Consider the following 14,751-nt stretch of genomic DNA (forward strand, 5'->3'; position numbering starts at 1 on the left):
AAAAAAAAAAAAAAAAAAAGCACCAAACAAGCATAATATCATTAGCTGTACAGGACTGTTTTCTGAAAATTTATGATGGGCTTTTTCTTTAAAAAGAACAAACCAACAGCCACAGATAACTTGCTGTTTCTATCCATTCTTTTTTTCTCTCCTCTTTTTTCACATCACTTTGTAATTCAGATACATTAAAATCTATTTCAACAGGTTGCCAATTATCAAAAGTATTAAATATCAAAATATTAAGCTGGATGACTAGATTGGTTCATGCCCTTTCTGCTACCTGTTTGAGACAACATGATGTTGCTTCCATGCTTATTCATAGTGTTTTAATAAGCATAAATGGTTTACCAGTGTGCAGAGTTACACAGGAAGTTTGCTCATACAGCTGTCTGCTAGCTCGGCTACGGTAGACACACTGTGCAGTATTAATTTTTGAAAGAGTGAAGATTACAGTGAAGGAAAGTACGGGAAGTACAAGATGATGTACAGTAAATTTAAAAGATGACAATGAAACCCTTTCAGAGGTAGTGCAACTGGCTTTCTTGGAAACATGATGTTCTTTGAAGAGCGCACACATGTGCCCCGACACATGAGACAAGAAAGTTTTCTCAGAGGGGTTTGCTCTCACCAAAACTCTCCACCTGCTGCATCTGCTGCCATTTCAGTTCCTTTCAGTCCAAAATAGCACCTCAAAGAAACTGAGAAAGAGAACAGAAAGGCAGATTGGATTAATTAAAAAAAGTGATTTGAGAGGGAGCCCCCACATGAAGCTACTCTGGCAGGATAGCTGCGCGGCATCACTCAGCGATGTTATGGTGGAGGCGTTCAGGGTCCCATTAGTCAAATAACAGCGGCAGCATCACCCTGCTAAAAGCTGGGTAAGGAATAATGTCGTGCTCATCAAAGATGCAGACGCCAAGCAACCTCACAGCAAGTATCTAGAGAGGAAACACTGCACAGCTCTTCTGCTGAAGCTGCTGAACCACAACCACACACGCTCTGACAACTGGCGGCCGGGCCACCACTGCTGTTTCGGCCCAGGTCCTTGGGTGGCCAGAAGTATCTGACAGACACTGTGCAGGGAAAATGCAACTGTGACATCTCCCAGCAGTACAAGCAAGCAACATAGGGGACTTCAGAAAAGGTCTTCCTCACATCAGGGAATGAGAAAAGATTCAGCTCACAAAACAAGGAAGACTTATATAAGATGAGCCTTCTAGGTGGAAGGTGGAACTGGCACAACTTTATCAAGAAATGTAAAGCAAACCCAAAGGGAAACCTGGTTTTGAAGGTGGCAGTATAGTAATGGGGTGATCCACAACAACCTGAAATTCCCCCACTGACTAATGTAACACCCGCAGTCATGCTACCTTAAGGGTAAGGGTAAGGAGGATCAAGAGGGTTTCAAGGGGAGACCCATGAATACATTTGAGAATCAGTCCTGTTCAGGATTGTACAGAGAGTGGGCTACAATTATGAGTGTTAGAAAAACTTGCAGGACAGAGACTGGCAACAGTCGCTAATTAAAGTACAACTGCAGCCTGCTATTCCAAAAATACTTTCAGTTAGAGAGGATTAAAATATTAGCCAGAAATGAGCAGTAAGCATACCAAAGTGAGATGCTGGTTCACCTAGAGTATGTCTGGATGTTTTCTTACATTAGGAAGAACTGCTTGGGCCAGAGATGAACAGTAGCCTGTCCGTTGTGAAAAACCATTCACCATCCACAATCTTTTATGGAGGATCTGAAAAGTGGGATGAAGCACATGGGACTGCAGGTCTGGGAGAAGCAGGCTCTTTGATGCCCTAATGAATAGATAAAGGAGGTCCTGAAGCCACAGATGAAGAAAGTAGAGAATTACCAGTTCTCTCTCCCCTCCTTGAAGAAAACCTGCAAAAGCAGAGAAATTAGGGAAAAGCCTACACAGCAGGACATCTGACCATGGGAAGATAAGAAGAGGCACCCCTGACACCCAGAGTGTGTGGCGCGCCTTCTTCACAAACCAGTGTACTTCTAGCTGCTCCCAAGTGAGACTCAGCTTCTCTTGGGTCTGGCCTTACAGCCTCAGTGAGTCACTCTGCTAGAGAAATGCAAGATGAGGGGCGATGGAAAGTGTACCAGGCTGGTGCACTCACATGATCACTGCAAATGGGTAGGAACCTCTAGAGACACTTCCCATACTTGCTTTCATATAAGATGAGGTGAGAAAAGACTAAGAGCCCCCCAGTGCAGTAAGTTGGGTCTCAGCAAATGCCTCTCATGAACTTGAGATCATGACGACTAATAGGTTAGACAGGAACAGTAAAACAAGTGTTTTGCAAATAAAGAGATGCAAACCAATCTCTTTCCCAAACCATTGGCAAGATAGATGCCAGAGTCAACACCCCTAACTTTAACCTGTGAATATACATCCACTTTGAAAAAGTCCACCATGAGATAGTCATCTCCATGGGCAGTAAGGTAATTGCTGTAAAACCCCCAGCACCTGCTGTTTATAGTCCCTCCGAGCCCCAGAGAAAGCACAAAACGAGTGTAATGAAATACTTGCAAAATAACACATGCTACAATGAAGATTTTCCTATAGGCAGGATGCTTTGCTTCCACAGCTCCAACAAAATACGCCAATATTCATTTGTCAAAAGGGGATGCTAAACTGTAAGGCCCACAGATCTGATCCACTGTGACAATTCCTCAGCTTCTGCATGAGAACGTGCACAAAGAACAATATACTCTTTTGAACTTTAGGTTGTTGAGGCCAAAAAAAGTTATTTAGAGACAAACCGTGAATATAATGGCAAACAGAATAAATACCTAAACAATAGTCAAATACTTACTCACCACAGTGTGTGGTTACCCCACCCCTCAGGAATTTATTTAAGCTTTTACCTGGAGAATCAGCCAAAATCTTCAGAAAAAGCCAGTACTTCGTAAACTTGCATTTGGAAGGAAAAAAAAAAGTATTTTTTTTTTTTAAAGAATTCAAGTTTACTGAGTAACTTACACATGGAAAGCATACAATTGTGCTAATTGCTCACAAAAATGGACCTTTATATAGTCTATGTATTTTCCTATGCTTAGGTCCAAAACCCTAATCTCATTTTAACACAGTAAGCAATGAGATGGATTTGCTAAGATTATTCTATGTGAGGAAATGAGAAGTTATAAGGTGTTTACTCACCTAAGGGTAAAGATATTTAGAGAGTTGCTTTGAAGCACAGTTTTAAAGGCATGCAAGGCATGCTTTTTTGTTGTTGTTAAATAGTTCTTAGTGGCAGCTAGAATAAAAAGCAAAGATGAAGGGGCTTCCTTTCAAATTCAGAACAATCATAGGCTTTAGTTGTAGCCCTAAAAAATGCACACAAGGAACAGGGATTTATTTTCATCTTCAACAGAAATTTATTCACTACAAAGAAAGCAATGGTGTCAAAAAAAGCGCAATGTTTACAGTATGAGAAACATGTTTCTCATTTCTCAAGTGCAAGCTAAAATGCGTGCTGACAGCTTAAGCAATGCAGAGTGCAAGATTAGTCACTGTTGTGCTATTCACAGAAGTAATTCTCCTCACTGCTCATTAGGTAATTTGATAGAATAAGAGTGTTAGAAAAATTGAAAAACAAAACATCTTTTTTGGTTATGGGAAAGCAGCTAGCAATCACTACATGACTGTGGCTCAAACCAAACTGTAGCATTATACTTATCCTAAAGGGAAAACTTCACAATGAACAAATTAAAGCTCGAAAAAGAGAAAAGTAACAGTTAATTTACTTAGAATTTAGCTTAGTCTTAGAATTTAACTTAAGATGTAACCAGCTTTTAACCATTTCAGGATTCACACATTAAGATTATGGCAGAGAAGGAACTCTGTGTAAGCTCCTGTAAACTTATGATAAGACAGTATTTATGGTTCCACATTACAGTATTTTAGATGAAACCAAAATTGTTAGGATGTAACAGTTTATTGTAATCTTAAGTATTTATACAGTTAATCAGCACGATTTTTGTGGACATTATAGGGAGTTTCACTATTTTTCATTTGTTCTTGCAGCATCAAAGCTTCAAGCTTCTGAAATACAACAGCAGAACATGCTGGCTCTCTTTGGTGGCACAGAGTGCGCAAACAGTATTTCTCCATTCCGAGAGGGAAAGGTGAAAAGCCAAACTGCAGTTTTGCTGTGGGAGGTCATTTTTTGTATTGATTTATTCCCACTGCCTACCCTTCATCACTGATTTATATAAAAACTGATTTAGTACTTTGAAAAAAACCTGACACCCCCAAATTCCAGCAGCACAGCTTCAGGCACCAGCTAGATACTTTGTATTTTGATGTTGAACAGCATCCAGAATTTGGATTCCCCAGACACTGGGGACAGACACTGATGTACTGGAATGAGCGGAGCAGAAGGCCACGGAGATGATTAGAGAGCTGGACCAGATTATGTACAAAGAAAGGCTGAGAGAGCTGGGTCTGCCTTCAGAGAAGGCTTTGGGAAGATCTTACTGTTGCCTTCAACTATTTAAGGGGAGGCCGTACAGAAGACAGAGCCAGACATTTCTTGCAAGTGTAGTGATAGGATGGGGGGCACTGGATACAGACTGGAACATGGGAAATTCCAATTAGCTATAAAGGAAACATTTTTCACCTTGAATATGGTCAAATACTGGCCCAGGTGGCCTAGAGAGGTTGTGTAGCACCACCCTTTGAGATGTTTAAAACTCAGCTGCACAACAACCTGATCTAGCTGGACATGCTTTGAGCAAGGTGATACTTCCAGAGGTCATCTGGTCTCTCTTCCACCCTAAATCATTCTATGAATTTTTTTGCCAGTGACACACTCTGGTCAGTCATAAGCCAAGAACATACAAAGGTTTTTTGTTTTGTTTTTTAAATTCATCTGCTAATTCCTTAATTTTTACATTTTTCATTTGTTAAAACCAGAAATATACCCCAATATCAATGTAAATCACGAATATGACATTTCAAAACTTAAGTGAGAATTGTGTACATTGCTTTAAGTACCAATGGCAATTTATCTGGATTTTAACACACTAGTACATTAAGTGAGATGTGATCAGTAGCCGAACTTGAAGCTGCAGAGTATATACTCCGTTATGGCATTGTATTAAGATATCAGCTCTTTTTTGTAAGCAGTCAGTCACTGAAAACAAACTGTACACATCTAATCTAGTCAACCAAAATAGCTGTACAACTTTAACATGATATGCCCCATTTATATAGCTCATTACACTTTGAAGCGACTCCATTATTAAATCTCCACAATAACAATTACAAGCTTTTACATATATTAAAAGTAACACTGCAGCCTGCTCTCAAAAGTACAAAAAATAACGCTTTAATTATAAACTAGCTCCTAAGCTCAGACTGAGCCTTGTCAGGAAAGATATTTTGTACTTCCATATACAGTGCCTTCCACATCAAAAGCTCTTCAAAGTGCTTGGCAGAATGCATGAACATTATCCCCACCCCCTTGATGAGGAAACTAAGGCACAGAGGTCAAGTGACTTGCCCACAGTCACCCAGTGAGTGAGCGGTAGAATTAACAGAACACAATTTGGGTTTTTAAGTTGTCCAGTCTAACCACCACATCTCTTTACCTCTATACTAAGCGCAATGGTTTAAACATTTCTCTAAGGAGCAAAACTCTTACAGCATACAGTATATAGAAGGGGCAAACCAGAGCCAGTCAAAGGCTACAAAGATTCCAACCAAAAGCATAAACAAATTTGGTATTCAATAAATCAAAATGCACTTAAGGGAATGGTCACACTGGAAATAACACATTAACCTGGAGAGAGAAAGCTTATTAAACATAAGACATAATGGTGTTATCTTTGCAAAAAATACTGATTATCTGAGGCCTGACTGTAGTTCAGGTAACGCCAACTCCATCAGATAAGTCATGCTTCCTCATCAGCAGATATCCTACACACTGTTTTCAAGTGGCAAGGTACACTTCCCTGGAGATGCACACTGAAATGCAGTAAGGGGCCAAATATCTGTTCAGTAGACCCAAATTTGTATGAGGCACAAAAAAAGGCATTAATCACTTGTGAGTGGAGAAATACCAATCAGGAATAATAAAAGTCTAAAATAAATAAGATTAAGAAAATTGAATGCCACCCATCAAAAAAAAAAAAATCACCAAGAAATGCATCTACAAATAGATTATGCTGTACAAAAGGAAGTGTGATATGTGTAATCACTGCTTGGATGAGAAGTGTGCTATAGCCTAGCTCTCTGACGGCAAATAAGCATTTCAAAAAGTCTGGTCTTGAATAGGATGCTCATGAGATGACTCATTTACTGACAGCAATTGCTGATGGGATTCAGGAACACGTACATTTTGGTTCTGTTCATCACTGATTTGATGGGAAGGGACTGTATCTTGGCTAGAGTGAGATTGTTGACTTGATTCCCGAGTCAGCTGCATGTGCTGAGCTGGATGTTAAGATCATGCTAAGTGGATTTCTTCGTTTTGTCCTTGATGAGCATGGAGATGTTCTAGTGCTTCCTTGGAAAGAGTGATAACATGCATTTGTTCAGGCTGGGCAGTCTCAATGTGGTTTGCCATCATATTGATACTTTGGATTTGTTCTGCTTGATCCTGCTGAGCTGAAAGCAACAAGTTCTGCAACTGCTGTGGTGGCTGAGCAAGCAGTGAGAGATTAGCAGTGTGCTCTGTTGTCATATTTGGGGCATTTTCTGCAGTAACAATACTAATACCTTGATTATGACTAGGCATGAAGTTTATATTATGCACTGCATCCGTAACCAGTAGCTGAATTTCCTGCCCTCCAGAGGTGGAAAGTTGATACTGCTGCAGCTGAAGAATGTTTCTCACCTCTTCTGAATTAGTGTTGCTGCTTAGAGCACTGCTGGCCTCCTGAAACTGCTTCTCCTTGCTGTGAATTTTCAAATGAGACTTCAGATTGTCGAGACGGGCAAACTGCAAACTACATTCTGGGCAGGAGAAAGGCTTTTTGCCTGTATGTAAGATACAGTGTCTTCTTTTAGCACTGGAATCAGAGAAGGATTTTCCGCATATACCACAAGAATATGGCTTTTCTCCCCTGCAAAAGAATATATTTGACCTCATTAAAATATTCGCTTTGAAAGTGTTGCTTTTGGCAACTTATTACACAATGAAAGACTTAAATGTTTATTTTCCTATATCATAAGCACTTAAAAATGGACACATTAAAAATGTTTTCTATTTGATTTTCTAAATATTTCTGTCTATTTGATGTTCAAGAATTGCACGATATTTTCATTAGTATGTGCTCAAGAGCTACAAAGATAACAGAATTGCCTCCCTGTGGTAATACTGAAAGTACAAATTCTATGCTGCTAGATCTTGACATGAGAAAATGGACAAAAACGGTCAAAAATGTGATAACACAAAAACTTACTTTACACAACTATAAGCACTGACTATTTTAAGAACGTTAGGATTTTAAAATCAGCTAGGATTTTAAAACAGAAAAAAGCTGACATAAGTCTACATCTTAATTTGATGTCTGTCTCTATAGGACAAGGCATTTTACCAGAAACATTTTCTTTTATGTAAGACTTACAACAGTACTTCAGTGATTTCAAATATGACATGACTTTGTACAATACGTCAGGTTGACATGGGTAAAATTTAACTAATGAAGTTAAAAAGACACAATAGACTACAGGAAAACTCTCCAATAACTTTTTTACACCATGGCTGATCTTCTGCTGTCAAACAAAAGCTCATAGTAAAATTTTCTCTTAAATAATATAGAGGTAAGTATATTGTCATTAATGAACAGATACAATACACAAAAAGAGAAGAATCTTATAACGTGTTGACACGCTAATACTTAATGCTGCAATACTTTCCTCTACTAACAAGGGTATTTTTTAAAATATGTAAGAACACCATGAACATATAAAAGTTATGTTCAATAAACTCTTTAAATTTTTTTTATCAGTTCCAATATACTAAACAAAAATAGATTAAACAAAAATGTCAGTCAATCCACCTATAATGGTAACAAGCCTTGACCATCCTATAACTGAACAACCACCACATTAATATATCAGAATAGAAGTTACATACTCTACCTGTGAATTCTAATGTGAGTCTGAAGAGAACTTTTAGCTGTGAATGATTTGCCACAAATTTCACAAGTGAATGGCTTCTCACCTGACAAAAAGAAGTTTGACATTGCTTGTTATATAGCACTTTTCATCAATATATTTAAAAACATTTTACAGAGAAGGATAATTATGCCTAGAATCATCATCTTTTGAATCTCAGACCTGTATTCTATCCATAAAAACATGTTATGCCTCTCATGCTTAAATCTCTGTACACAGCAGCAAGTGTAAATGCCAGTCAAATCCTCATGTTTCTGTCATGGGTCAATATGAGTATCTGAAATTGAAGGAAGTCACTAGTTAAATGAAGCTATAAAATTTTAAAGGCACATTTCTGATGACTGTCCCCTTGGGAGATCAAGAATTAGGTGATCCAAGCCCTCGGAGCAATAAAAGACATGCCTGTGACACAGGTGCAGATGCCTCAAGCTGGCTGCACACGGAACAGACAAGTTTGAGAAGGCCTGACCCTGAACTAGTAGACATTAATGCCAGGCTCATGTTCAGCACCATGCAGATGAGTGGGCCCATACTTCCAGACCTGAAAAGTGAATATCTTAAGAGGCCGGCTAGCTTCCTGTAAGGCTCCATCCTAGGCCTATGATATCCTGTGCATAATGAGGAAACACCAGTGTGGTAAAAATTAGCTTACGGTGGGTTATCAGAAGTTGGATAAATTGGGTTTTTACTACATTCTTGTGCCTGAGTAGAAGAAGAGTGACTACATTAAACAAAAAGGTACACAATAAATAAATATGCAATAAAAAAGGTACTACAGACTAAAAAAAACTGACAAAGTCTAAGTCACAGCATAACATTTTTCCTGTTGTATTCAGTGTCTTTAAGACACTAGATATGGGAATCCAGATCACCACTGTGGTAATTCACACTGTTCAAGCACATCGAAACTAATGGAGGATGAGGCAGTAGCCAATTTCCAGGGAAGTTTCACATTTAGTATAGAATTGCAATGCTGATCAGTTTTCATATGGCTTTGGGGGACTAGGAGAAAGTACCAGAGAATCATAGAAAAATCTGTTGAAAGGGACCTCTGGAGGTCATCCAGTCCAGCCTCCTGTTGAAAACAGAGCTAACTTCAAACCTAGATTGTATTCTCATGACACACCACGTTACAGAACAGTTGCCAAAGCAGGACAGTACCATCAATGTCAAGATCCCAACCCCAAATCCTCAGAACTTTATTTCTGAAGGTTTTGAGAAGGGACTGATCAAATGGTATTTCTGCATTGACAATACTGCTACCTGGATTGTCTTTTCTGGAAGCAAGATACATTGTAACTCTGTTTCTGCTAGAACCCATCTTAGTCATCTGTTTTTGCAACTTACCTTGCTACTACACTTCCTCCTCTCACTTGCTACCACACTCACTTCCCACTATGTTTATAGAACTGTACCAGCTTCAGATACAGAACTACTGTGTGCGCGTGTCAAGGTACACTATGTTGTCCTGAACAGAAAATGCAATATTCACAAGTATTGAAAGTAAATGCTATCCTGAATAAATCAAAAACTCCCCAAATCACAACAAGTTCTGACCCTATATCCTAGGGACTTTAAAGAAAATCATAAAAGCAAATATTGAAAAGTGTCATGTTCAGCTATGTTATTTCCTCTAAGAAAGGAAAGGACATGAATAAGATACGCAGCTTGATTTTGTGTATACTTTACTACAACCGAGTGCAACGTAATTAAGAATAATTTGCTTTTGGGAGGAAACAATTGCCACTGTTTATACCTACTCTAAAACAAAAAGTTATTTAGAAATCTCTTGCAAATTTACCATTCAAAGAAAACTGCTTTAAGATGCCTATGCTTAGTCATTATGACAGTGTAGATCAAATTTTTATTCCTGTTACCTAGCCACTCAAGTTTCACTTTGCCCCAAGTCTTTTAAAACACCCTTGCCTTAAATCATCTCTCCGAGCCCACCTCCTGCCAACATCTGGTTTATTACAGCATAATAAAAAGGAAAACCAAAACAGTTATTTTCAGGTCAATATTGCTGTTATAAGCATCCATCCCTCACAGACAGGAGTGCCTAAATCATTTAGGACATATACTTTCTCTAACTACTTAGTTCACTTCACGCCCAATACATGCTGGATGTGGCTCTCCTGATGAACTGAATTCCCAGTCCAGATTTTTATCACAGGAGAGCTAATTGGCATTTTCTGCTGAAGACTTTCTAACAACAGAAAAAAACAGCTCTTCCTATAATACACCTTGCTTGTGGGATGTTTTAATATGAGCTTTTTTGTGCTCATTATGTATTCTTGATGTCAAACCTCTTCACTAGAAATATACATATCGCTATATACACGTATAGCAGAAGCCCACCCCCCAAAGATGAGGGTCACGCCCAACATATTGTTTTGTCTGTGTTATTTCAAGGAAAAAAAATAATAAGAAAAAAGCCACAACTGACTATTACCTGTATGCGTTCTTAGATGTTTCTTTAACTGAGCTGCATCCATGAATTTGCGACGACACTGGTTACATTCCGGCAATGAATGGCCTTGTCGCAATAATAAAAAAAGTGTCAGTGCATAAGTGATCCCCTGTATCTCTTCAGTGATCTTTGTTATAGCACTTTCCTGTAAAATAACCACTTTGATATAATATAGAAAGAAAACAAAAAGGTGATTCACTCTCTCCTCCCTATCTAAACTAGCAGAATTACTCAAACCCATTTCCCTATTTAATCTTATTAAGGGAAGAGAGAGTACTGACTCTTGCTCACCCCCAAACCCACTTGCTTTTGAAGCTTTGTAAATTCTTAATTTTTCCACCATTTCCTGTGTGTATAATCTAACCTCTATCTTTCTAGAACAGAAGTGAGCAGGACACTTCTCACAGCTTGTTTGGTATTGCTAGTCCAAAATAGTGGAAAATTACGAGGCAATTCGCACAAAAGGCAGTGGACATAATTGTTGTATAAAACTCCTAGCTTATATGTAAAACAGAGAGCAGGACTAAAATAATCAAGTTGTTTTTCAAATACGGTGTAATTAATATGTCATCATCAGATAAGTCCTTTTCAGTTTACTATCTTTCTAAACATTCTTTATTTTAAACACTGTTCAGCGTTTTCCCCGCTATTCATTGTTACATCAAGATACCACAGATCAGGGTAACAGAGTCCTAAGTATATCAGTGAAGAACATTCATAGCCTTAGTCAATCTTTACAAAGACAAATCAACCCAGATGATCAGCCAGCTCTACAATCCAAGCTCCTTATACCTGTATGTACTCGATAATGACTCTTGAGCTGTCTCTTTTGGCTGAAGTATTTCCCGCACTGATCGCATGTAAAAGCCTTCTGCCCTGTAAAGAAAATCACTTATTATAATACAAGCCACATCCAAAATGAGCATGAAAATCAGCACACATGAGAGAGATCATTAATACCGCTTTTCAGAAATGCACATATTTGGGGGACAGAGATTACATTTGCCTTGGAATATTTACCCGTATGTAGGCTCATATGCTCCAGAAGAGAATGTTTTGTTGTTAGAGCCTTACTGCAGACTGTGCACGTGTACGGCCGTTCTCCAGTGTGCATCCGCTCATGAACTTGAAGAGAGTGCTTCTGGGAAAAGCCTTTGCCACATTCACTGCACTTAAAAGGGCGCTCCCCTAAAAGCACAAGATTTACAAATGTAAATGTCAGTGCATTATTTCTCAGCAGATATTCTAAGCTGATAGTGAGATGCATTGCAACGCATTACATATTAAAAACTGACCTCTGAGTAGTGATAAGGAGAATTAAAAGAAAGAGACAAGCTTCAGGTAGCAATAAAATAATTATTTAAATATTGTCATATAATTCAATGTTTTAATAGATAAATGCTTAACTAAACTGCAATCAAGGTAAAATGTAGAAAGGCTAGGAGGCCTGGCAGCAAGAAGAAAACAGTGAACATGGTCTCAGAGACCCACCATCCCCAATTTGTCTCCAGCAAGAATTGTCCAAAACAGCACACTGATCCAACAGTCCACACTTAAAACAACTGGTTTGCATTTAGCAATAAGTCACTAAGTCAAAAGAAGCAGTCTCTTAATGCCTACCTGTATGACTTCTTTGATGAATAGCTAAAAAGTGATTATATTTAAATACTTTGCCACAGTCTTTACAGCGAGCTTCAGAACCTGTACGTTTTTTTTTCCCATCAGTTCTCTTTGCCAGTCCTTTTTCATCCTCATCACCAAGAAGTTTGTAATCTTTTAGCTTGACTGATCTCTTTATTCTGCGTTTGCTGTATCGGCTCTGAGTGCTCTGCATTCCTTGAGATTTGGGATCAAAATTCTCATCTTTCTCAGCTGACAGATCCACGGCATCTTCCGAGCTGCAAGCACGTTCAGTTTCTTCTGCATCTTTTCTCACGGGAGCCTGTTCACTGACAACTATTTCTTCTGCTGTAATGTCTTTTTTCATAAAATTCTGTTTATTTTGCATGGAATTATTCTCTCTCAGTTGCACATCTTCAGAATTTGCTCCTGATTTTTCTTCTTGGGCATTCCTGACTTTCCTTGGTCGCCCTCGTTTTCGCTTTGGTGGATCTCCATTTTTCATGTCATTTGCAGTAATAGCTACTGAAGCTCCGCTGTTAGATGAAGCAGGTAATGCATTACTTGGGCTATGGCTGGCCTGATAGTCTGTGTACGCCCATACCAAGTCGTTCACTTTTAGAAGCTGTGCAGTAGCTAGAATTTGTTCTGTGCTTTTTTCACTGGCATGGAGATAACCAGTGTAGATAAATTCTAGCAGTGCTCCAAAAGTGTCTGCGACCATTCCCTCCAACATGTAAATTGACTGCCCTATTTCACCCTCATCTACAAACATCATCGAAAAATATTCACTGCTGGCAGCGAGCAAAGCTTTATGGGCTCTGAACTGAACATTCTCCACTATCAGAGTAATGTCACAAAGAAAATCTTTCTTCCTTTGTTCTTCAAAATTAGCTAGAATGGTATCTCTGTGAGCTTTGGAGTGAATGACAACCAGTTTCTCAGACGCATCGGGAGCTGTTTCAGCCATTTTTATTGCAAATATGAAAGAAGGTACCTACAAGGATAGAATAGGTTTAATAAATATTTTAGAAGTCTGCATTATAGAAGACCAAGTATTATTTCCTTTGCAAGCTAATAAAACAGTTTCTGAAGCAATTCTAAAGCCTCTGAACTTTCTTTAAAAAATTAACATTAATGCTGACACAGATTATCTTCTCCAAAAATGTTTTTGCATCTTAAGCTACAGCTCCAGATAGTTTCTCCTCAGATCAGAATTACTGCTAGCTATTTCATTTGTTTAGCTCTGATGTACTGTGAACTGTTCAGTAGCCAAAATGTCTGCTCTGTCTGAAACCCCTTCTTTTGCAACCAAAACAACTGAACAAAAAGAACTCTTTGTTCACAGCTCCTCCTTTAAGTGGAAATAAGTAAAAAAGAATCAATTGCAGCTTCACCATCACAGGATGTCACATTTCAGATTATTCAGGGACAAGGCTATGAAATCTTGGAATCAACGATTAAAAAATAAAAATAAAAAAATCACTGATTTTGGTGTTGCAGGACTCCATGCCTTCTTTTATCCACTTCTATTCTTCTGAAAATTTCTCTTTCAGAACACTTACCTGCTAATTCTCAGCCTATAGATGTGGGCAATAAAACTGGAAAAATAGCAGATCTAAGAGCTCTGTCTAAAATAGAGTTGACTATGCTAGCTGTCAACCATCAGTTTGGCTCGTTAAAGTTCTTTTATTGCAAATTCAGTCAAAATAATTAACAAAAGAAAGAAACGAGCAATTTCAGAAGAATCCACCAAATAAAAATACCATGGAAGGGACACACCAAAAGTATCTGTTTCAAGAGAATCAGCTGAGCCAAATGTAACATGGATTAGCTACCTCCCATCCTAAATGATAAAACTATCATGTTAAATATGTATTTAAAGACAGGAGACAGTGAGCACAAGAGTTCTGACTGTGTGAAGGAATGCTGTAAGAAACAATGCGCACCACATATAGATGCTACTGAGGTGGCCAAGAAGTGATTCTTTAGCATTTTCCTGCTGCTAAACAGTTCATGTTGGAGCTTTGTTGCTTGACTAACAGTAGAGCCATGCTGATCTGCGAGCTTTAGTTTTTGGAGGGCCTGAGCCTGCTGCTGCTGCTGGAACACCCTAAACCAGGACTGCAGGCCCGACCCAGCAGCACAAGCGGTTCTGGGACCTCCCAAAGCGCGGCTGGCAGCCCTGCCCGCAAGCATTCCCTAAAATTTACATGTCTCTCAGCACCGAGAGACGCAGTACCTGTTTTGCGGGTTGTGATCACACGAGGGATGCATGTATTCAGTCACACGATGGCATCGTTAACGTTTGGACCGCAAAATGCGAAGCGGCGCGCTTACCTAGAAGATATTCTCGAGTAAGACTGCGCACGACGGGGAGGCGCCGCACTGCCACGGGTACCGCCAGGCGCACCAGCAGCCCCGGACTAGCTCCCGACACGGCCCGACGCGGGGAGAGGGGCGGCGGCGGGCGGGCGGGCAGGGCAGCGCAGCGACCGACCCGGCCCTGGCGGC

At 39.3% G+C, this 14,751-nt stretch overlaps 2 protein-coding genes across 3 annotated transcripts in view; both read right to left on the reverse strand.

Moving 5' to 3' along the window:
* Positions 1-1,785, reverse strand: part of PPIL6 (peptidylprolyl isomerase like 6) — a 14,750-nt gene extending 12,965 nt beyond the window's left edge. Inside the window, exon 1 of the mRNA XM_026072045.1 lies at positions 1,659-1,785. Coding sequence (XP_025927830.1) covers positions 1,659-1,724 — 66 coding nt within the window. The 5' untranslated portion in view covers positions 1,725-1,785. The remainder of the gene's footprint in view (positions 1-1,658) is intronic.
* Positions 1,786-3,373: 1,588 nt separating this feature from the next.
* The window catches only part of ZBTB24 (zinc finger and BTB domain containing 24), an 11,669-nt gene continuing 291 nt past the window's right edge, over positions 3,374-14,751 (reverse strand). Inside the window, exons 2-8 of one of the 2 annotated variants that reach the window (XM_026072033.1) lie at positions 14,480-14,577; positions 12,238-13,234; positions 11,638-11,805; positions 11,410-11,493; positions 10,600-10,683; positions 8,112-8,193; positions 3,374-7,090 (exon numbers count right to left, since the gene is read on the reverse strand). In XM_026072033.1, the coding sequence (XP_025927818.1) occupies positions 6,472-7,090; positions 8,112-8,193; positions 10,600-10,683; positions 11,410-11,493; positions 11,638-11,805; positions 12,238-13,207 (2,007 nt within the window). In that variant the 5' untranslated portion in view covers positions 13,208-13,234; positions 14,480-14,577 and the 3' untranslated portion in view covers positions 3,374-6,471. Of the gene's footprint in view, positions 7,091-8,111; positions 8,194-10,599; positions 10,763-11,409; positions 11,494-11,637; positions 11,806-12,237; positions 13,235-14,479; positions 14,578-14,751 lie in introns of those variants that run through there. The other variant, XM_026072034.1, reaches the window with a different exon arrangement.

This window comes from Apteryx rowi, unplaced genomic scaffold (assembly GCF_003343035.1).
Source record: "Apteryx rowi isolate R43461 unplaced genomic scaffold, aptRow1 scaffold_334, whole genome shotgun sequence".
Taxonomy (NCBI): domain Eukaryota; kingdom Metazoa; phylum Chordata; class Aves; order Apterygiformes; family Apterygidae; genus Apteryx; species Apteryx rowi.